The 24,399-nt window shown below is 34.9% G+C and overlaps 3 protein-coding genes across 5 annotated transcripts; 2 read left to right on the top strand and 1 right to left on the bottom strand.

The window, feature by feature from the left end:
• The first annotated feature begins 1,282 nt into the window (after positions 1-1,282).
• Positions 1,283-4,279, top strand: LOC117913640 (carotenoid cleavage dioxygenase 8 homolog B, chloroplastic). Its single transcript, XM_034828668.1, has 5 exons — positions 1,283-1,630; positions 2,218-2,961; positions 3,048-3,241; positions 3,501-3,690; positions 3,772-4,279. The coding sequence occupies exons 1-5, from the start codon at positions 1,316-1,318 to the stop codon at positions 4,018-4,020; spliced, it is 1,692 nt and encodes a 563-aa protein (XP_034684559.1). The 5' UTR covers positions 1,283-1,315; the 3' UTR covers positions 4,021-4,279.
• Positions 4,280-4,347: 68 nt separating this feature from the next.
• LOC117913641 (probable transcriptional regulatory protein At2g25830) lies at positions 4,348-8,141 on the bottom strand. 3 transcript variants are annotated; one of them, XM_034828669.1, is made up of 7 exons: positions 7,985-8,141; positions 7,744-7,898; positions 6,964-7,025; positions 6,432-6,588; positions 6,007-6,284; positions 5,096-5,216; positions 4,348-4,744 (listed from the first exon to the last, which is right to left on the bottom strand). In XM_034828669.1, the coding sequence occupies exons 1-7, from the start codon at positions 8,076-8,078 to the stop codon at positions 4,652-4,654; spliced, it is 960 nt and encodes a 319-aa protein (XP_034684560.1). In that variant the 5' UTR covers positions 8,079-8,141; the 3' UTR covers positions 4,348-4,651. The 3 variants fall into 3 exon arrangements, with proteins under 3 accessions (XP_034684560.1, XP_034684561.1, XP_034684563.1); XM_034828670.1 differs by having other exon boundaries at positions 4,656-4,744; positions 5,096-5,190; XM_034828672.1 differs by lacking the exons at positions 4,348-4,744; positions 5,096-5,216 and adding an exon at positions 5,223-5,481.
• A 10,042-nt stretch (positions 8,142-18,183) lies between these two features.
• Positions 18,184-24,205, top strand: LOC117913575 (protein unc-13 homolog). The gene is made up of 5 exons (XM_034828578.1): positions 18,184-18,744; positions 19,992-20,855; positions 21,743-22,198; positions 22,341-22,530; positions 22,622-24,205. The coding sequence occupies exons 1-5, from the start codon at positions 18,232-18,234 to the stop codon at positions 23,554-23,556; spliced, it is 2,958 nt and encodes a 985-aa protein (XP_034684469.1). The 5' UTR covers positions 18,184-18,231; the 3' UTR covers positions 23,557-24,205.
• Positions 24,206-24,399: the final 194 nt, after the last annotated feature.

Genomic DNA, 24,399 nt, shown 5'->3' with positions numbered 1-24,399 from the left:
TAATTTTTATTTTACTATTTTTAATATATAGATAATAATAAAATATTTTTAATAAAATAAGCTATGAAAAATATAACAATTTAATTATTTATAAATTATATTTATTTTAATGTAATTAAAAATTTTAAAAGTATTTTTTAAAAAAATTAAAATTCAAAAAAAAAATTAATCGTAGCCGATATGGGAATTTATCATACCTGTCCGTCCCGTTTAAATTTTTAAATGGGACGAGGATGAGAATAATTTTGAATAAACGGGGCAGAGTTGGGATGGAAGTGACCTGTCCCGAACCCGCTCTCCCAACCCAGCACCATTGCCATCCCTATTTTCATTAACTATAATAATCTTAATTACCTTAATTCATATTTATTCTCCTTCTACTTCATCTAAATTCTTTGTTATATTTGTTATATCCCAATCAATACTTCTTGTACATAGTATCCATGAATAAAAATGAAAACGAAAGTAATTCACAACTAAAAATAAAATAATATATATATATATATATATATATATATATATATATATATATATATATATATATTCATGGTAATGAATTATTTTAGTCTTATTTTTATGAGAAATTGAACAAATTTCGATTTTCACTTCTTATTTTAGTATTTTAAATATGTCTTTAATTTATTAATTGTTTGTTCTAGATTCCATACCACCTATTTGCTTTTAATTGTTTTGTTTTTTTAGTTTTTTTTATTGTATTTTAGGATATATATTTCATCGATAATTATTCTGGACCAATCAAGATTGAAGAGTATATGTCCCATAAAAAAATAAAATCAAATTAAAGATTTTGACCCCGGGACTCTTAGGTTGGAAAGAGTGTTCGACCAATGCTTCAAAAGAAAGCACTTTTATTTAAAAAAAAATCGAGTTAAAACACTATCATACACACTCATAGTCTATCAAACCGTAACTTTTTAAAGTGTTGTATGAAGTTTTTTTATTATTATTATTTTTACTCTTTTGGTTAATTGGAATATTTTTCTTATTATTTTTTTTGTTTTTTATTTTATTTATTTTTAGTTTTTTGGGATAGAATCTCATATTATATTCAACTATACCCTCATAGTAGACAAGGGAAGCACCAACCAATGGATTCAATTCATCCTCGATCGTCCTACGTGGTGTGAGTGTAACCCTAATATTATAATCACTGTCCTTTTGCGTGGAGGAATTCGAGTAATTAGGATTACCGCATCTACGCCATATTCCTCTATAAATACATATCCTCTTCTCCTCACTCTCTAACTTGTCTTCTCTTCATTAATCTTAACCCCACATATCTTACTCATCTTTAATGGCTTCTACACAATTTTCTTCGCCCAGAAGCCACGCTGCACAGGCAACCATGGCGGTTTCCGGTAAGCCTGGTAGTGTGAAAGGTGGGTGTTCATTTGGGAGGGCTGTTAATTTCTCTAGAAAACATCACAAGGGTGGATTAAGAGTGAGAAATGTTGCGACTAGATTGCCGGAGACTCAGGTGTCGCCGGAGACTCAGGTATCGCCTGAGAAAGGGGGTGGGAATGAGAGGAAGCTTGCTGCATGGACGAGCATCCGGCAAGAGAGATGGGAGGGAGAGCTGGCTGTTCAGGGAGAAATACCACTATGGCTGGTATGTCGTATATTTTAAGATTTCTTTCAATTTTCCTTGTTCGTATATCATAAAAAAAAATAAATAAATAAAATTTTTTTTGGCTCATTAGACATTTTTTAAGAATTTTTTAAAAATAATTTATTTTCATTATCAAATGTGTCTCATTCACTAATTTTTTTATTATTATTTGTACATTTTTTCAAAGATGTCAGTGGGCATAAGACAATAATGTTCTTTCTGTCGTACCATTATAGATTCATATTTCAACAAATACTATAAATAAATATATTTGATTTGACATAAAAAAAAATTAATTAATTAATTACAAGATCCATATCAGTGTGTCATCGGAATATTAATTTTCTTTCTTAAAAAAAATAAATAAATAAAGATAAAACAAAATATTATTTCATCTGGTACGACTCTTTGACTTATCTTATATTTCTATACCATGGTCACATTCCATTCCCATCATTACGTATGCATATCTCCTTTCTGATTTTTTTATTATTTTTTTTAAGTAACATTTTTCAACATCTAATGTTATAGGAAAGGAAACTATAATATGAATATATAGCTTAATTATTACGCTTGGTCACATGCAGAATGGGACATACCTAAGGAACGGTCCAGGCCTGTGGCACATAGGAGATTACAACTTCCGCCACCTCTTCGACGGCTACGCCACACTTGTCCGCCTACACTTCCAGGACGGCCGATTAATAGCTGGCCACCGACAGATCCAATCCGAAGCATATAAGGCAGCGATCAAGAATAAAAAACTATGTTACCGTGAATTCTCGGAGGTCCCCAAGGCTGACAACTTCCTATCTTATGTGGGTGAGCTGGCTAGCTTATTCTCTGGTGCTTCGCTGACAGATAACGCTAACACCGGCGTTGTTAGACTCGGCGATGGAAGAGTGGTGTGCCTGACGGAGACGATAAAAGGGTCAATAATCATTGATCCTGACACACTCGAGACGATGGGGAAATTTGAGTACAGTGACACATTGGGAGGGCTGATACATTCGGCACATCCAATCGTGACAGAATCGGAGTTCTGGACATTGTTGCCGGACTTGGTGAAGCCGGGGTACATAGTGGTGAGGATGGAGCCAGGGAGCAATGAGAGGAAGGTGATAGGGAGGGTGAATTGCAGGGGTGGTCCTGCACCAGGGTGGGTTCATTCATTTCCAGTGACCGAACACTACGTGGTTGTCCCGGAAATGCCATTAAGGTACTGCGCCCAAAATCTTCTAAGGGCCGAGCCCACGCCACTTTACAAGTTCGAGTGGCACCCTCTGTCCAAAGCCTTTATGCACGTTATGTGTAAAGCTAGTGGCAAAATTGTGAGTTCTCTTTATCATCTTCCTTATTGTTATAATTTCATCTATAATAATAGTGTATTTTTTTTAATGTAACATATTTTTTGAAGGTGGCAAGTGTGGAAGTTCCATTGTACGTGACGTTCCATTTCATCAATGCATACGAAGAAAAAGACGAGGACGGGAGGGTGACAGGCATCGTAGCGGATTGTTGTGAGCACAACGCCGATACCACTATTCTAGATAAGCTCAGGCTTCAGAATCTCCGGTCCTTTTCTGGGGAAGACGTGCTGCCTGACGCTAGGTATATATGTTACTTATATATAAGTTCGGGAAATGCTATAATATTATATAGGCACCAGATGTATAAAATATGGCTGTGGTTGTCAACGGGTGCACGGAACTAGCTATTATTATTGTTATATGATTGGTCTTATACGTGAGAGTTGGATTTTAAAAATGTTTTTATTAGAAGAGTATGAAATTTTTTCAATAATTTTAGTAAAATAAAACTTGGGTCCCACATGACAAAGGACAAGGCTGATGAAATGGTTCACGGACAGGGTTGGGCGTTTCACAATACCGTTGGATGGGAGGCCATATGGGAAGTTAGAGGCAGCATTGAACCCAGATGAACATGGGAGAGGCATGGATATGTGCAGTATCAACCCTGCCTACTTGGGCAAGACGTACAGATATGCCTATGCTTGTGGGGCACAGCGCCCTTGTAACTTCCCCAACACCCTCACTAAGGTATCCAAAACCACCCTCTATAAAGACAGTTTTTCAACTCATTTTCTTGAGATTGGTAAATGATTTTAAACCATCTTGCAGATTGATTTAGTGGAGAAGAAGGCAAAGAACTGGTTCGATGAAGGTGCTGTGCCCTCAGAACCATTATTCGTGGCTCGCCCAGGGGCGACAGAGGAGGATGATGGTGTTGTGATCTCGATGGTCAGTGACAAAAATGGGGAAGGATATGCACTGTTGTTGGACGGGAGAACTTTTGAAGAGATCGCAAGGGGGAAGTTCCCGTACGGACTTCCATATGGGCTGCATGGCTGCTGGGTTCCCAAGAAATAGAAGCATTTGTAGAGACTTCTGGGTTTCATACAATGGAATTCTATTATGTATCTGTTTTTGCATAGATGGAATTAGAGAGTAAGGATATGAAGATGGCATTAGAATGAGATGAATGTACAGCATTCTCAGTGTCCATAATAATAATTAAGGAGGACTGTGAGATATAGTAATGGTTATAGGAGTGCGAATGGGATGTTGTTGATGATAAAATATGTAAATCTGCATTTGTTTTATCAAGTAAAATTTTAGTTCACTACAAGTCATTCTAGATTCTAGGAAATTTCACTGAGAAATCTAAATGATCTAAGGAAGATGTTCGGTCGATTCTCATTATAAAGCTGTGCTGTTTACCATCCCCAAAGCTGGTGGATAATTTCATTATTCACTGTTTCTTTCAAAATTTTATAACAGAAAATGAGAGATTCCAAGGAAAACCGAATAAAAGCAACAAGAAATCCAACCTAGGCTGAATCTACTCCACTGAGCAACAGTGGACAATCCTTCTGCCGAGTTTAAATGCCAAAACAAGCCTAGATACTTCACCCATAAACCAAAAATTGAAGTCGCACAGCACCAAAAACTTGTTTTCATTCTGGTAAGGGTGCCATGGTGATTAGAGATCCAAGTCTGGTCATTTCTGGTCCATATAGACAGCATCAACATCATCAAGTTCAAGCAATTTGGACATGAGTTCCTTGTTCAAGTCCATTGCTTCATCATCCACCTGAAACCGCCACCAACACCTTACATGACTTTTTATGTTAAGATTAAGAAGTGTAGAACTCTTCTTTGTATATTTTATCTTTTGCTGAGTGATACTTGAAGGCACATATGAGTTTTGGATCAAAAGGGACAGTAAGGTTACCCCCATTCTGGAAGGGCACTGGTTCTTTTAGAATTAGCACATATCAGTCACCATATGAGGAGCAACGACTTTGCAAATCTTCTAATACCATCTTACTAAATTATACATGTTTTTATGTATGTTGGTGCCAATATTCATATTAGGCTTTCAGCAGGTTATAAGGTTCAGTTCATATGAAACAATAAACCTAGTCTACGAACAGATGCATACCTCAATGGTGGTTATTGGAAGCATCTCAAATCCATTATCAGTTTCAAAAGTTATTCCTTCCTCGCGAAGCTTTTCCAGAATGGCTGAATAGTTTTCTGCTGAGGTTACAATTTTATAATAGCTGACAACAAAAACCAGGGAAGCAGACATTACGGGAGCCAAAGTAGAGAATAGTCCACTATGAGAAAAACAGAGAACCACTGTAAACAGTATTATTAGTGCCACATGTCCTACAAATTTTTAAGTGTAGACAGGTAGCAGAGAAGAACTTATTCCCCCCATATGGCCAATGTATGCTGCATAGATGGATCAAAGTGAAGAATATGCAGAGACATTCAAAGGCATGCACTTAGGACTGTTTTCACTTCATGAACCCCTCCTGTCTCCTGACCATGTAAAAGGGTGAGGCCCTAAACTGACAATAAAATATAAAATTGTCCAGAAATATTATAAAAAAAAATAAAAAAAAAGACCTTTTTCGCTTGTGGTTGTTGCAAATTTACTTAATTCTGCACTCAAACATGCATTCTTGCAAGGACACTCGAATCTCCATAGAACCCATATTATAAGCCAACAGATATATCTTGTATAATCATTCTTAAATGAGTAGAACTGCAGGCAAATTTCAATGAAATTTTTTCCTTAATTAAGGTTCCATGAATTCCTACTTCTCAAAATTAGTCAATTTTAGCTCCATGTATCCGTGTCATAATCAAATATAAACATGACACAGATACACCATTGCTCATAAGACTGGAACTAGAGGATAAGGTATTGATCTTGCAGTTCATGGACACTGAACTGCTATTTAATGTAGCAGAACTTCAAATGATAACTAGAAACACTTAACCAAACTAGACTCATGAAAAATGAATCTGAAATATACATGATAAAGCAATGTGAACTCCTACCTTTCTGATCTATCTTCTTCAGCATCATCTTCATAGACTGGCGGTTCAATGACATCCTCGGCACCAGTATCTAAAGCAATGGTAAGGAGCTGGTCTTTGTCAGCCTCTGTGGCTTTTACATTTACAACCCGAGCACGTCTAAACTTGAACATAACAGATCCTGGATCTGCCATCTTTCCACCACAGTCCTTCACAACCTCTCTAACAGCTGCCACAGATCGGTTTATTTTATCCGTTAAGACCTCAATTATCATACTAACTCCACCAAAACCATATACCTGAACATAGAAGAAGCAACTTCACATAATATCCTCCATATGTCTTAACATCGGGTAAAATATGGCAAGTCTCAATCCTCAGAGACAACTAACCCACAACAATAACAATCATAGCAGCACAGATTTGTTGATGAGCTTGTCACCTACCTCGTAGAATTTCTCAATATAAGCCTCTTGCCCCTTCTCAGAAGCTCTCTTAATGTTGCGCTCCAGAATTTCCTTGGGTACATCAAGTTCCTTAGCTTTCTCAAGTACAGCTGCTAAAATTGTATTTGATTTTGGGTTTGGACCATCTCTCTTTACACTGCATCATTCAATCACACTAGTGACTTAGTAGAATTAGGACCCCATAGTGACCAATGGCAAACAAGAAAACAATAGAATCCATATGTACAACATAAATATGAAAGAAGAAATGATATTGCTCAATGAAAGGACAAACGAGATACATTGTAAATAATATCACCCCTTATTCAACCCTAGAAAAGTGGGGAAAGTAAAAATTTAAGAAAGGAATAAGAAAAAAAAAAAAAAGAAAGAGCAAGTTGCAAGATAACTTCATGCTATCATCCTTCATGACATGAGAATTGATTCAGGACACAATGTATTAGTAACCAGGACTTGTTCAAACATATTCATGAAACACTAATTAATGTTCTATACTTTCAGCTTAACTCACGCAGATACAACTTCCTTCCCAATTTTTGAATACAGCTTAGCCTTTTTTGCATCTTGAGCTCCCTGCATTTAAAGCACATTCAAAACCCTGAGGTGGAAGACATAAAAATATACTTTTTCATAAGAAAATTAGAGGAAAATAGAGAAGCTTCAAAAACCGTAAGAGAAAGCCATACAAATTTATCAACATATTCAAGCTCTTCTCAAAGAAATAGTCTGTCAGTTGATGCCGACACTTCCAAAATTAATTTCCCAATCACATTCTTCTTGTTCTTGGAAATGAAAGGGATGAGTGATTAACCACATCAATCGGCAATGTCATTTCTAACAATAATAAACACCATTGAATGCATGAACCCATTAGATATTTTAAGTTGTTATCCCCCAAATTCCAGGCCATCACAATTCAAGCTTTAAGAGGATTCCGCTTTGAATTTCTGTTGGGTGTTTCATCAAATATGTGGAGTTCAACTAGAATAACAAATCATCTGCGTTTAACATTGAGTGAAACCAACTGAAGCCTTGTAGGAATTACAGTAATGAGGTTTAAATTTTCATTATTTGAAACCTTAACGAACAAGATCATCCAGTCAAATATGTTCCTTAACACAAGTATTTAGCTAATTCTCTTGGGTTCAGTGAATCAACATTTCTGGGAAACCAAAAATAAGATTCGCAATCATTCAATTTTTCCTTTTGGTGGGTTAAACATCTTTCTGGTTAGCGATTCAACACGTCAATTTTCTTCTCTTTTCCTCAGTGTTGTCAGGATAGAGAATACCTTTCTGCCAGCAATCTTGCTTGAACGCCTACCCATACAAACAGGAGAGAATGTCTGTATCGTTCTCACTCGAACACTAAGCTTAACCTCGTACAACGATAGCCACGACGACTTTGATGAAAATGATGATGGGTTCTTGGGCAGAAAACCAGTCCCTGAATCATAACAATGCCTATATTCACTTCAAGAGCCATAGCAAAAGATGAAAATTCTACAACTATGAGAGAGATAGATTTAGTACGAAGAGCAACGGAATTGGAGCGTTTGAAGGGAACCCCATTTGAGAATCTATGAAGAAGTGCGCCAAACGCTCTTATTGAGGAATATGAACCCATTCTGTGGCCTTTTTCTCCCTCTCTCTTGGGAGAATTGTGCTTTGTGGTGGGATGGGCCTTCAAATTCACAACATCTCCTTCCATTTGAAGTTAAGGATATAAAAGAGTGATGGACTGAAATACCCATCTAACCTTTCGCATAAGTTTTTTCTTTTTTCTTTTTTTTTTTTCTTTATTGCACTAATGTTCATAGTTCATACACTCATAATAATCCTATTTTATAATGGATTTTTCATTGTTTTTTAAAACTTTTTTTATAAATAATTGAAAATTAGCCTTATTTTCTATTTTAAATTATAAATAAAGAAAAATTACTATCAAAAACTATTTTAAAAAATACTTTCTAAAAAAAAGGTAAATTACTATTTTTATATGAAAATAATAAAAAGAATTAAATTACATTGATTATCAATTTTTATTTTTTCTATTAGTTATTTTAATAATAAAATAAATAAATAAATAAATATAAATAAATATATATATATATATATATATATATATAATTAAACAAAGGAATTGATCAATTATATGTTTTTGTGTGTGACTATCTTTTACATAAAAAAAATAATTAAATAACTAAATTATATATATTTATTATTCTTTTTAATTTTATTTTCTCTATTTTTTATAATAGAAAATTTTAATATATCTATAATTAACAAAGTAATTAATAAATGGTGCACATTTTGATCTATTTAAATAAATTACTTTCTAATTAAAATAAATAAAATGAAATAATTAAATAAATTTGGGGTTATTTCTATTTTCTAACATATCTTATATTAATATTTTTTTTGGTTAAATGATTTTTTTCTTTAATTCCAAAAATGAAATGAAATAAAAAAATAAACAATTGGTATTTTCTAACATATCTTATATTTATATTTCTTATGATTAAATAAATTTTTTTATTCTTTTTTCTTTATTTTCAAAAATAAAAGGAAATAAATAAATAAATTTGGCTTAAATAATAGTTTTTAATAATTTTTTGTCTTTTTTTAATTACATTTTGTATTGAAAATAAAACAAAATGACCCTTTTATTTGTTTTAATTATTTTAAATGTCAAACAATTAGGAATATAGTTTACATAATTTATATATATATATACCATTATACAAGGTTGTTACACTAATTGCACAAGGAAAATACACTAATTACACAAAAGGTGTACAAGATTGTCCTTTGTAGAGGATTATAGTCCATTTTGAACAATTTTTTTTTTTCTTGTCATTCTTGTCATTTAAGGACCATACAAACCATAAATTATTTCATTTTATGTACTTTTGTTAACTCGTACATGACAATTCAAGTATTTACCCCAATAATGATGTTTGTGGAAAATTTTGTTTTTATGTTTTGTATCATTTTCTAAATCAAACCATTGAAACACATGATTTATACATTATATGTGGGCATATAATGTATGCATGTGAATGAAATTTATACCATTATATAAGGGTGTTATATTAACTATACAAGACAAATGTTTTAACTGTATAAAGGGTGTACAAGGTTATCATTTGTGAAGGATTTCAATCAATGACAACTTTTTTTTTGTCTTGCCATCTAAAAATTACACACTTTTATGACACACATTCCTCTATCACACACTCATCTCATGCACTTTATTTAACTCGTACATGACAATTCAAATACTTATCTCACTAATAATATTTGATTTGAAGAAAAACTTTGTTTTCCATTTTCCACTATTTTTTTAACCAAGCCAATGGAAAATAGTTAACCTACCTATGGACAAACATTAAGTAAGAGTATATGGAATTTAGGTCATTATATAAGGTATTTACACTAAGTGTATAAAACAAATATTTTAACTATACAAAACTATCATTTGTGAAGGATTTTAAATTATTCTAAAAAACTTGTTTTGTTATTTCCCATAACCACCGAGGATATGACATTCCTTACACGTATTAGTTAAAACATACATTCATTTCATGTACTTTATCTAACTTATATATAGTCATTTGAATAGGTACCTTACTTATGAAGTATGAAATTTTTCATTTTCCAGTTGTGATAGTCCAGCGTTTGTTTACTTTCCAAGGGTTTTATTTGCCATGAATAAATTAGAAAAATTATATTTTATTTTCTCATCATGAATTCAAGAGGAATCATTTGAACTGCAAAGTTCAAATCCAGTCAGATCTTCGTCCTGTGATTGCTATACATTCAGTCAAATCCAGGAAGGCTAAATTCTAGCAATGCTCAGCAATGGCAATAAGAGAAACATCTGATACATTCAACAAGGACAGGTCCAACTCCTCTAATCTTTCATTTGCTTCAAAGACGAGACCCCAGAATCTGTCAAGTTCACAACGTTCTGAGATGATCAATTCTTTCAAAGTCCTGGATGTAGACCCATTGGATAACATCACAAGCCCTGAATCCTTAATCATCCAACAACCCTGCAAATTCAATACCTGCAAGAGCTTCATCAGAAACAAGACATCGCCCCAAATCCAATTTGGAAACAACCCCATCGTTCATAATTTCCCTTCTCCTCAAATAAACTTTACACCAGTGTTCATACCCTTCATATCATGTAAACCGTTCACAGCCGTCACTGGAAACCTAGAATTCTACTTTCCGGTGCCCCTTAACATCAATCAGAAGACATAGGGGGCAAAAGCTCCCATTTTTGCGCCTCTTTTCATATTCGAAATGCTGGTGAGATTGTGAGAGAATGAGTAAGCTGGGGTTTTAGTGCTCTGTTTGTTTTTGATTGATGGGCGGTTAAAGGGGCTAAGCACACGAGGCTGCTTGGGGCTGTTTTGGCAGTATCGAAACACAGCGTTTTACAGGCTCTTTAATTTAAGTTAAACCTTTTTCTTCTTCCTGTTTTAATGGGCATAACGGATAATTAAAGAATTTTCCCAAAACATATTCTCTTCTACTTTCTTAAAATTCTTTTGCTTTCTCTCCAACCAAACAAAAATAGAAATGCAATTTTGACAAAACTGATTCATAAGATGCTGAACCAAATACATTAAACTTGGGATTAGGGGAATTACAGAAGATGAATAGCATATATGGGTCAGGAACTCCAATCCAACCTACAGAATCTGCTGATATTCTCTTGTGTAGCAATTGGAATCCACATTCTGAGACGTTTATCTAGCTTGATGTACTTCAGGGACTGGCTCCCCAGAACCAGCAGTTCCACATCAGACTGAAAAACATTGACACAGGAAACCAGCACAAGCTCTTCCAGGGATTCATGATCTACAAACGCACGAACCCCTTCTCCCGTGATTAATTCACAGCCTGTTAAATCAAGCACCATTAACTTCTGGGAATGCTCAGCAATGGTGGTCAGAGTAACGTCCGATATGTTTATCAACCACGACAAGTTCAACCACTTGAGAGTAGGAATTGAAGCGACTGCCACACCGCCGATGTCAGTCACCGCCGGTCCACATTCTGCCAGATTCAACTCCTCCAAACAGCACATCTGCTGCAAACACGACAGCCCATAGTCTGTGATGCGCTCACATTCTGCAATAATCAGTTTTTTCAGAGTCCTGGCTGTAGACCCATTTGCCAACATCGCCAAGCCTGAATCCGTGATCAACCAACAACACCGCAGATTCAAGACACAGAGAGAAGTTGCATACCCAATGGCTTCAAGAGCTTGATCAGTAATTCTATTGCATCGTCCCAAATCCAACTCTGTCAGGTTTTTTCCAAAGTTCAGAAGAGAAACAACCCCAAAATTACCAATCCCCCTTCTTCTCAAAAAAACCTTCCGTAATTCCCGACACCCATTTGCAATTGCATGTATACCACCATTTAAGCCTGATAACTCATCAGATTCATCCAAATCATCATGCATTTTTCGAGTATTTAGGTTGAGAACCTCGATCTTGGGACATGTTTGGGCAACACATTCGAGGTGGGCGTTGCAGATTAATCCTGAGGCTTGGAATGTCACTAAATTTGGGAACCTTGGTAAGAAATTATGGAGAACTTCAGCTTCTAGAACACGTATATATAACCGGGTTTGACCCTCTACCCGTAACCATTGCTTGCATACTTGAGAAATTGATTTTCTGTCATTATGATCATGAACCCAGTTGATTATCAAACCCAGTTCATCGTCACCTAGTTTTTCCATCACGAAATCGTGTTCTTTGTCCTTGCGGCGAAATTCCGGGGGAACCTTTACGCCCTTTCTAACTACAGACGGAAATTTCCGAATTTCTCAGAAACCCTAATTTCTCAAGCAACTAGACAAGTAAAAAACCTAATTTTTCTAATCAAATGAAAAGGCAAACTCCCATTTCTCCTCAAACAAACAGAAAAAAACGATTATTTTCGGGAACCAAGACAAGAGAAAACCCGATTTCCTCCGCAACCAAACAAAGAGGGACCTTATCGTTCCCCACTGAAGAAATCGCACCGTTCCCAATCACTCCAAAATAAGCACTCATCGTCTGTGGCTTCGTCAATCCACAAAATAGCACCGTTACGCACCTCTTCTTATGTTTCTCTCGTCAAAACGCGTCGTTTTGGCCTTTAGGTGTGGTCTCTGTAGCTAAAATTATAAGGATCGAAGATCCAAGGGCTGGGATTTTATAAATTTTGTTCAATTACTTGAGGTAAAAAGTAAACAGAAGAAAAATTACACAACCCATAGACAAAATAGAATATATAAATTAAATAAATAAACCAAGAATTACGCAATCCAAGGGATAATTGCAATGCACCCACCATCTCTAACTCCAAAGTCCAATCCAACCTGCAGAATCTGCCAAGATTCTCTCGCATCTCCATTGGCATCCACACATTCAGTCTGATGCACTTCAAGGCCTGGCTTCTGCTCACCAGCTGCTCCACATCTACCGGAAACACCTCCTGACAAGTGACAACCAACCACTACTAGTACTTGCGAACATTCATGCTCTGCAAAAGCAAGAACCCCTTCTCCTGTGATCAATTCACAGTTTGACAGGTCCAGCACACCCAAATTCCGGCAATGCTGAGCAATGGCGACCAGTTCAGGCAGGACAAGTTCAATTTCTTCAGAGTCTGAATTGCCCCAAGCGCCATGACACCTACGTCAGTCACAGACCCGCAGCATGCCAAATTCAACTCCTCCAAACAACACATTGCCTGCAACACGACACCCCCACGTCTGTGATATGCCCACATTCTGCAATCAACAGTTTCTTCAGGGTTCTTGACACAGACCCTTTTGCAACATCTTCAACCCGGAATCACTAATGAAGAAACAACCCTGCAGATTCAAGACACGAAGCGAAGTACCCAATAGCTTCAAGGGCATGATCAGTGATGGTAACACATTGCCCCAAATTCAATTCTTTCAAGTTTTTCGCCATTTTCACAAGTGAAGCAACCCCAGCATTCCTAATCACCCTTCTTCTGAAATAAACTTGAGTTAATTCTGGACACCCATTTGCAATGGCGCATATTCCATCATTTATACTACAGATATCATTAAAATTAGCATAATCCATGGTTGGAGTATCGAGGTCCATGTTTGGGAGATCAATTCGAGGTGGGTTTTACCAATGGGCCCTGATGCTTTAAATCTCACTAAATTTGGGAACCTTCGTAAGAAATTATGAAGACGGTGCGGTTGCGAATGGATAATCTGGTTTCACCCTCTACTCTTTACCACTGCTTGCATACTTGAGAAAACGATTTTCTATCATCAGGGTCATGAAACCTGTTGAAGATCAACCTTGGTTCATCGTCCCCTAGTTTTTCCATGATTTCCTCGCGAGAAAGAAACCAAACAAGAAACCCGGAAAACCGAAACCTCCTTATTTCTCCGCAATAAAAGTTATAAAACCAAAAAGCCCAACATCTTCAAACCAAATGAAAGGGAAAATCCTCATTTCTCGGCAATCAAAAAGCACAAACCCCATTCTTTTTCTTAGTGGCCAAACAAATAAAATCCCGCGTTCTCCATAACCGAACCAGGTCAAACCTAACGTTTCCAAGAGAATTGAACCGTACAGAACAAGTCGTATTCGCCTATCAATAAAACGACACCGTTGCGCTACGTGGCTCGCTTTAAAACGCCTCATTTCAAAGTCTCCAACTTCGCGGGCACATCGGCTTTGCCTTTTGTTGTCACACTGGATTTCTGTTCTCAATAACAAAATTTTAAAAAAAAAAATTGATTAATTTGGGACAATAGTAAATTCTTTTTTTCTTTTTCTTTTTTTTTCATTTTGCTACTAAAATTAAGTAAAAAATTAAAAAATTAAATAAAAAAGTTTCCAAAATAATTTTCCATTACACATATTAAATTAATATAAATAAGATATAGTTGAATAAAATAATATACGAAACAAGATTCAAATTTTTTTAAATATGAATAAATTAAATTCAAAATTATGGAAGTCACATTTGAAAATCACATTAAAACCCTTTTAAAATTTGTATTTTATCCTCTAACTTTATTTGATTAAAATGAATTTAAACTTTTTTATAAAATTTAATACTTATTACTTAAATCACTTAAATTAAAATTAAGTTTTATTACACTTAAATTTTTAACTTAAAACTTATTATTTAATTTTTATTCCAAGTATAAGGTTACTTCATAAAATTAATATAAAAATTATTTTAAATCATCAAATTTACATATTTATTTTTTAAAATTATAATTAAAATAAATAAATTTAGGTAACTATGAATTTCATGGAAATAGAAAGCGGGTTATAAAAATAATTATGATAAATAGTGATAAAAAAGTAAAATAAAATTATAGATTTAAAAATAAGTTAATTATTTGGTTTTTTACCTTAAATCATACTATTAAATTATTTTATTAAATATGTTTAATTTATTTAATGACTTAAATTAAGTTATCGAGTTATTAAACTGATTTACCGAACATCTACTAAAAAATTGATTGAAAATAATAAAGACAAATAAAATAATTAAAATAAAAACACGTTTTCAAGGTTAATGAAAGATTTTTTTATATCTTCACTTTTTTAATAAAATATTAATAATCATAAAATTAATTTAAAACTTATAATAATATAAAATTTTCAAATTTATGACAATATGTGAAGTACCAATATAATTAATTCATATATTTTTAATTACATTATCTTTCCGCAAATAATTTTAATATAAATTTTAGATTTTGGAATTTAAATTAAAAGTGTTTTAAAAATACCCTTTTTTTATAATCAAAATATTGCCTAATTAATATCATGGCTTTGTACATGGATTTGGCACCTTCCTTCAAGGGTGCAAACCCCAATATTACAGCTCCAAATCATGTGCCATGCTGTCTGGTTGTTACTTTTTTATTTTTATTTTTTTTTATATTAAAAAAAAGGTATGAGTCAGCTGCCCAAAATTGTAACCGTCATTTTATGCCGAACCTACAATAATAATTACATTATTTATTATTATTATAATAATTAAGGTATGGGTCTCACATCCCAACAAAGTTAGTTATAGAAAAATCCATGTATAGACAATGTGTACAAGTGCCAATTTAGGTCCATGTGAGCAATTAGTCAATGAAATAATATTTTTCTTCAACCATATGACATGGAATATTTCACTTTATTGCCAAAAACCCATGGTTGCTTCAGCCGTATGAATTGCAGAGCATGGAAAATATTATAATTTAATTATTCCCTTCATTTAAATGATTGGTGTCACCTTTTCATTGGTCCCCCACAATCCAACTACTAACTCCACCCAACAATTACAATAATCGCTGAGTCACCTCCAAGGACCAAATTGCCATATTCGAAATTACTAAAATACCCCTCCAAAGTCCAAGCTATCAGCCGACCGGACAATTTTGTAACATAATTTGCGGAAAACATGTGAAGAAGGATTGAAAATCAAATATTATAAATAAAAATTATTATTTTTAAATATTTAAAAGATAGAAAAATAGGATGATAATATTTAAAAATAGATTTTTATCCTAAGAAACATAGTATTTCATAGTCTTAAATAGGTTTTTAACTTTTTATATCAAAATAGACATAAAACTTTTTTAATAAAAAAAAAAACCCAAATAATATAGTCGATAAAAATTGAATTAATCAAATTTGGAGTGAAAAAATTGAATCAAACAAAGCCTTTTTTAGGTATGTTTGGTTCGATTTTGATTCAATTTAATAAATTTTTTTAGTTCTAAACCTAATTGTAGATTTATGTTTGTTTTTAGTCAAAATCTCATTAATTTGAATTTATATTAAATTTTAGGTTTAATTTATTTTTAAAATCAACTTGGATTTTATGTTAAAAACATATTAGATGTATTTAAAATTATATCAAATAATTATATATAAATTTTAAAATACCAGTTTGATTCGATTTTTATCAGTTAAAAAAGAAAATTGAAAATTGAACCAACAAGATCAAGTTTCAAAATTTTTAAATTGAATCGACATTTTATATTTTTGAAAATCAAACCAATATGATGGTTTTGGTTAATTTGGATCGAATTATTGTTTTTTTTTTCAATTTTGCTTGCAGCCCTAGTCTTTACTAATCACCTTTTGACATCTTGCAGGTTTTGGTGGACCTTACCCTATCCTATACGGAGGATACTTGTGGTTGAATTTCCGAGGATTAAACGTCTTGTCACTATTACCTTGAAATAAAAAAATCGACATTCCAAGATTATCTGCCACTGTCACTCGCAATTATTATTGTTATTATTATTATTTTGGTTGTTGTATGCTTATCATATGATAAATGGGACCCTCCATCCAAGGATTTACACTAAGTTCCAACCATTCGCCTACACATTCCAGCTTTTATACTTTGGTTTTCTATACCCTAAATTGGTAAAGAGTCGGTGTTGTGCCACCTCTGGACGTCACTTGCCCATTTGCATATCATTGCATCAGAATAAAGTTATACCTTGTCCAAACCCAACAGCTTACTAAATTTAATTTAACATTAAGGTTATAGTTGGCAATCAAAAAAGAAAAAAATGTCTCACATGTTTGATTATTGAATGAAAAATATATGTAAAAAATAATAATTAATTTTGATTAAAAACTTATATATTTTTAAATTATTTAATTTTTATATTAATAAATTAAATTAAATTAAATAAGTTTAAAGTAACATATAAAAATAATATTTTAATTTTAATTTTTCTTTATTTTTTTTCATATTTTTCTTTTCTATTATTTTTCTCTTATCTTTTTTCCCTAATTTTATGGGAACCAAATATTATTTAAAAGTTTGAATTGATTTTGGTTAAAACGATTTCAATATTTACTTCTAAAAGTGATTTTTGAAAGAATCATTATAAACCACTTTATAATTTGATAGCGATTTTTAAAAATACTTTTAATATTTTTAACACTTAAAATTTTGTATCATTCAAGTATTAAAAAGATTATAAATATTTTTAAAAATTATTATTAAATACATTCTAAGTTATTTTTGAATTTTATAAGAGTTTGCCAAATAGGTTTTTTTTAAAAAAAGAAAAAGAAAAATAAAAATAAAATATGAAATATTTTTACAAAAAAATGCTTTTAAGTATTAAAAAGTACTTTTAAAGGTCTCAAAATAGCCCCCAAATAAATTTTAGTAAAATTTTCAAACAAATATAGAAGGAGATAAGAGATAAGAATTTTCTTTTTCTTGACTTACTTTCCTTCCTTAAGAAACTAAAATTTATGATCTTTTGCCTTCTTGTTCTTCTTCTTCCTTTTTTTTTATTATATTTTTTTAATAATTTAGATTTTTAAAGATTTTATATAAAGCAAAACTTTATGCTATGTTTGGCCTACAAGGTAATTGGGAGAAAAACCACAAGAATTATAATAGTTAGAAAAGCTGACGGAGAAATAAAAGTTTAAGAAAATGATTAATTTAAATCACTATCTTAACGAAATGTTTAATCTTCATGATGTTATGACTTAACTGACCTTAAATGGAAAATGGAATACCAGATATACCCCCACTCCCACAGATTATATAGATTCAGCTTTCCCGAGAGACGAGGAGAAAAGCCAAAACGTGTGTCACTCTCGAAATTGACAAAATTGCCCCCATGGAAATAAGAAAATGTCGAATAGACCCTCGTCCTGCTCTACTTTACTTTCGTGTACTGTGTCGACTCTCTCTCTCTCTTGCTGTTTGCTCTCTCTACAATGGCTCACCTCTTCAGGGACCTCTCGCTTGGCCACTCCAAGAGAGGTACAACCGCCAGCGTGGCAGCCACCGCCGTCACGGCAACCGCAATGCCGGTTGCCGATCTGCCTTCTCCATTCGGTCAACTCACTCCAACACTTACCGATTCCGATCTCCGACTCACCGCCTATGAGATCTTCGTTTCCGCATGCCGTACCTCTTCCGGAAAGCCTCTCTCCTCCATTTCCCAAGCCGACCGCTCTTCGTCGTCGTCGTCGCCGACCCCGACGCCGCCAATATCGCCCTCTCTTCAGCGCTCGCTGACGTCAACCGCGGCCAGCAGGGTAAAGAAGGCATTCGGCTTGAAATATTCGCCGTCCTCTAAGAAGAGTCCCTCCGGCAAGGAGACGAGCCCGGCGAAGGCTGCGAGGAAGCCCATGACGGTGGGCGAGCTCATGAGGTTTCAGATGAGGGTTTCTGAGGACACCGATTCCAGGATTCGGAGGGCTCTGTTAAGAATTGCTGCTTCTCAGGTCAGCTCAATTAGGGTTTTTAATTTCTCATTTTGATCTGGATTCCGTGCTTTAGAATGCATGGTTTTTGTGTTTGCTCTTTGATAATTATTGTATCTTGATCAGATGAAAATGATAGTTCCAAGTTCAGCTTAGTTAGGTATTTTATATGTTCACATTTTGATCTGGTTTTGGTGTCTTCAAGGATATGAATTTGTGTTTTCTTTACGGCATTTTGATTAAACGAATGTGGTAGTGATCGTGGGATGCAGCTTAAGTAGGGCTTTTAATACAATCTTGGTGGTTTCAAGGTGATGAAATTTGTAAGCATTTTTATACTTATGGATCTAATGAAAATGATTGTGCAGATCATGTACTCAGACAAGGTATTTGCATTGCTACGTTGTGGATTTTGTTATTTTATTCCTATAGGATTTTGGTGGATTTGAACTATTTTTTTGGTTTAGTAGAGGTTGACTCATTTGTAAGTTTCATATTTTTTTCAAGCAAAGCTAACTGATGAATCCCAAATTTATCTATTCAGTGATTTCACCATTAGAACCAAATATCTTAGTTATTGGTAATGCTTCCTGTATTGTTTCCATGATTCCTAAATTGTGGGTGATTTGGGAATGATGATACATCCTTTATGCTTCCTTTTTTCAAGGGCATTATTTTTCATATTGTTGCATCATATCTGAAACTTGCGAATGGCTTCCAATGTTTTTCCAATTAATTCCTTATTTTTAATTTCCTAAGCTGAATAATTGTTGAGTTTGTAGCATGCCTTGTGATATGAATTTAATATTCTGTTGGTATTGGAATCTGTGTTTATAGTTCCTAATTTTTATATATACTTGTAATTTTGTTTGCTTCTGATCTGTCCTTATCATATCTGTATAATTAAATTGTGACATTAGCAAGTCTACATTTCCCTTGGAAATGACAATTTCACTTACGTCTTTAGATTTTCTTGATGTGTAAGATTCTGGTATCTGAGTCTTTTCCTTGTAAATCGATCAATTAAGAACTCAATTTGGTTCTTGATAATCTAGTTCTTTTAATTTCATGAATCTAAAATTCAAAATGCATAGTTCTAGAATTGCAATTGAATACTAAGAATGGTTGTTGGGTTTTTTAAGGTAAGGATAAAAAAGGTAATTCAAGTAGAGCTAAGTTTCAATTGGTTTATATGGTTATGCAGTTTATAATTTACATGATATTCCTATTAAAAATGATAATGGGTTTTATTCATGTACTTGCTATAGGTTGGAAGGCGAATTGAATCTATGGTTCTCCCACTGGAGCTACTACAACAGTTCAAATCTTCAGATTTTACTGATCAGCAAGAATATGAAGCTTGGCAAAAGAGAAACCTGAAAATTCTTGAGGCTGGCCTCCTCTTACATCCTCGTTTGCCCTTAGATAAATCAAACACTGCTCCCCAACGGTTGCGGCAGATTATTCATGGAGCACTGGATAGGCCTATGGAAACTGGCAGAAACAATGAATCTATGCAACTACTTCGTAATGCTGTAGTGTCTCTTGCTTGCAGATCATTTGATGGATCCGAGGCTTGCCACTGGGCAGATGGGTTTCCACTAAATCTTCGACTCTATGAAATGCTCCTAGAAGCTTGCTTTGATGTTAATGAAGAAACATCTATTATCGAGGAAGTTGATGAACTTATGGAACAGATAAAGAAGACCTGGGGAATTCTTGGAATGAACCAAATGCTCCATAACATTTGCTTCACGTGGGTATTATTTCACCGTTTTGTCACAACCGGCCAAGTTGAAAATTATCTGCTGGATGCTGCCGATAATCAGCTTGCAGAAGTAGCAAAAGATGCAAAAACAACTAAGGATCCAGAGTACCCCAAGATCTTGAGTTCTATGTTGAGTTCAATATTAGGTTGGGCTGAGAAAAGGCTTCTTGCATACCATGACACTTTTGATAGTGCAAATATTGATTCCATGCAAAATATTGTTTCTTTGGGGGTATCAGCAGCCAAGATTTTGGTTGAAGATATATCTCATGAGTACCGTAGAAGGAGAAAAAGTGAAGTTGATGTGGCTCGGAACAGGATTGACACTTACATCAGGTCATCGCTACGTACTGCTTTTGCCCAGGCAAGTCCTTACTATCTCTATTGCAGTATCTCCCTGTTAGTAGGAGGCAAAATGTGAGACTTTGAGACTTATCATTAACAGTGACCTTAGTGCCCTGATAGTTTGACAGCACCAGCCATTTTTCAAACGGAGATGGTGCAGGGGGACATGATTGCCAGCTGACTGATGTCATGTTAGTAGTGGATCTATTTCTCATTCTATGACCGGGTCCTGTAGCCACTTGGTTTTTTTACACCACACACACATATATATGTGCTATTGGGGGTCAATTTTGGTCTTAGCAAACTGGAATGAGGTAAATCTTATGTCTCCCTGATCAAAACTCAGTAAGAACCTGGCTCAAGTGGTAAAGGGTTGGGAGGGTTTGTGGGATGTTCCAGGTTCGAGTACCAATGGGGACAAAAATTTACCTATAAGAAGAAAAAAGTTCAGTAAGAACCTGGACTAAACAAAAGCTAATGTCCCTAATTTGCCATTGTCAAAACTTAGTTGACCTGACCCAGTTTTGATAACTGTAAACTGAGTTCATGCTTCAATGAAATTGTTTCCAGGTCATTTTCTTGCAATTTTGGGAAAATCAATTGTTGCAAAGAGGATCTGAAAAAAAAAAAAAAAGAGTTGCAAAGAGGATTTTTTAAATATAAAAGACAATTCCCCCTCCCTCTCTTTGTCTCTCTTCCCTCTGAAGCTGATTTCTGTCCTTACATGTTAGATGGAATGGCTTTGAATGAAATAGATTATTGGATTTTAACAATATCTACTGCCAATACCATCTATTATTAAATTGCTGCTGGCGTATAGTATAACCATATGATTCTGTAGATAACAGCTGAAGTTTCCCCCCTTTTGAATTTGACTTGGGATATGTTTGATCTGTCATAATACAGATAATGGAGAAGGCAGATTCTAGCAGGAGGGCATCCAAAAACCGTCCAAATTCTCTTCCTCTCCTCGCTATTCTTGCCAAGGATGTGGGTGAGCTTGCAGTTAATGAGAAGGTTGTCTTCAGTCCAATTCTGAAGAGGTGGCATCCTTTTTCAGCAGGAGTGGCTGTAGCCACCCTGCATGCTTGCTATGGGAATGAGCTAAAGCAATTTATCTCGGGTATCACGGAATTGACACCAGATGCTGTACAAGTTTTGAGGGCTGCAGATAAGTTGGAGAAAGATCTTGTGCAGATTGCTGTTGAAGATTCAGTGGACAGTGAAGATGGTGGGAAGGCAATAATCCGTGAGATGCCGCCTTTTGAAGCTGAAGCTGCAATAGCCAATCTAGTGAAAGCATGGATTAAGACAAGAGTTGACCGGCTCAAAGAATGGGTTGACAGGAATTTACAGGAAGAGGTATGCAATCTGGTAACATGTACTCACCCATTAGATATGTTCCATATCTTTTGTTTTGAACTGTTCATTTTACTGGTCATTCCATTTTAATTTCATTAGTAGCATCCCTTGATTTAACTTGGGCATTATTGCCATGGAGTAGGTCTGGAATCCTCAAGCAAATGAAGAAGGCTATGCTTCCTCTGCTGTTGAACTCATGCGAATCATAGATGAAACTTTGAATGCTTTCTTTCAGCTTCCAATACCAATGCACCCAGCATTGCTTCCTGACTTGATGGCTGGTTTTGACAGATGTCTTCAGTATTACATTACGAAGGCAAAATCTGGCTGTGGTGAGTGCTTCTCAAACATATAAACTATCTCTTCATTTCTTTCAGGTTTTTTATATCAATAATAATTTTTGTTCTTTTGATTTCCGTGTAGGATCACGGAATACATTTGTTCCCACAATGCCAGCATTAACCAGATGCACAACAGGATCAAAATTCCAAGGTGTGTGGAAGAAAAAGGAAAAGTCGCCAAACTCCCAGAAAAGGAATTCTCAGGTTGCCGTAGTGAATGGAGATAACTCCTTTGGGATACCACAGCTATGTGTTCGCATAAATACCATGCAACGTATTCGGATAGAGTTGGAAGTTTTGGAGAAGAGGGTAATTACTCATCTGAGAAACTGTGAATCAGCTCATGCAGAAGACTTCTCCAATGGTTTGGGGAAGAAGTTTGAACTTGCACCAGCTGCTTGTCTAGAGGGTATCCAACAACTCTCTGAGGCATTGGCATACAAAATCATCTTCCATGATCTTAGTCATGTTCTATGGGATGGTTTGTATGTTGGTGAGCCATCATCTTCAAGGATTGAGCCTCTACTTCAGGAACTTGAGCAGAACTTGATGATTGTATCGGATAACATACATGAAAGAGTTCGGACACGGGCTATTACCGACATAATGAGAGCTTCCTTTGATGGGTTCTTGTTGGTTTTGCTTGCTGGAGGTCCATCTCGTGCATTTTCTCGGCAGGACTCCCAAATAATAGAGGATGATTTCAAATCCCTTAAAGATCTGTTCTGGTCCAATGGAGATGGTTTGCCAGCTGATTTGATAGACAAATTCTCAGGCACAGTGAGAGGTGTGCTCCCTCTGTTCCGAACTGACTCAGAGAGCCTCATTCAGCGCTTCAGACAAGTGACTTTGGAGACATATGGTTCTTCTGCCCGATCCAGACTCCCATTACCTCCTACTTCAGGGCAATGGAACTCAACTGAACCGAACACACTCCTGCGTGTTTTATGTTACCGTAATGATGAAGCTGCTTCAAAGTTCCTTAAGAAAACCTATAACTTGCCTAAAAAACTGTAATGAACTTGATTTGTGACAGATGGTGAAGCGATGCAGTTCCTATCCTTGTGTGGGAATTACGCCTGGCAGAACTTTCTGCCTGTATTTAGTAGAAACTTACCCAGATATGGTGGTTCTTCATGCCAAGAGTTGCCTTGGATGAGGCAGGAGATGCCCTGGGCCTGGGGTAAAAGTACACAATATTTTTGTATAGTGCATTTAGAAGTCTCGTGGTTGGTCTACTCCACATGCCATTTGTGAAGATTCAGAAGTGGGAGCGGAGTGATAAGAAGCATGGGATTTCCAAGGGCTTTGCTTGAAGGAAGGTGGGTGGAGGGTATTATTCATTATTATTCTTTTTCCATCATCTAAAAGATTGTTAATTTCTTCAAAAAATTTCTCCTTTTTTCCTTTAAATATTTCTTTACTGCATTTATTTGTGTGTCAAAGTCCTTTGTTCCTCCATGTGCCCGCCTTCATGGTTATCATCTTAATAGTAGGAAAATTCACGTATAGTCTATAAAAGGCTTGATAGTATAATGATGTTGATTCTGAATACTGGTGTTTCCTGTCAGCATTTATTGTAATACAGTTTTATTCATTGTAATCCTGATTTTACTATTCCTGTGCTGTTATCGGGTAGGATTTAATTATTTCACTTGGGCTTCAATGTAAATCTCGTGGTCTGATTCTGATAGCTTCAGAAACTATATGAATCGCATAGATGTGGGAATCTTTTCAAATTTAAATCTTTATTGGGCAATTAGGGTTTGCCCTGAAAATCATTTTTTTTTTTCAGGATGGGGATGCCATGACACAAGACCTCCTTTGGCGGGAACCCTTAATTTGCAGATCTCAGTCCAC

This window comes from Vitis riparia, chromosome 4 (assembly GCF_004353265.1).
Source record: "Vitis riparia cultivar Riparia Gloire de Montpellier isolate 1030 chromosome 4, EGFV_Vit.rip_1.0, whole genome shotgun sequence".
In the NCBI taxonomy this organism is placed as follows: domain Eukaryota; kingdom Viridiplantae; phylum Streptophyta; class Magnoliopsida; order Vitales; family Vitaceae; genus Vitis; species Vitis riparia.
The sequence above is the reverse complement of the archived record's forward strand: the minus strand, read 5'-3'. Positions and strand labels throughout refer to the sequence as shown.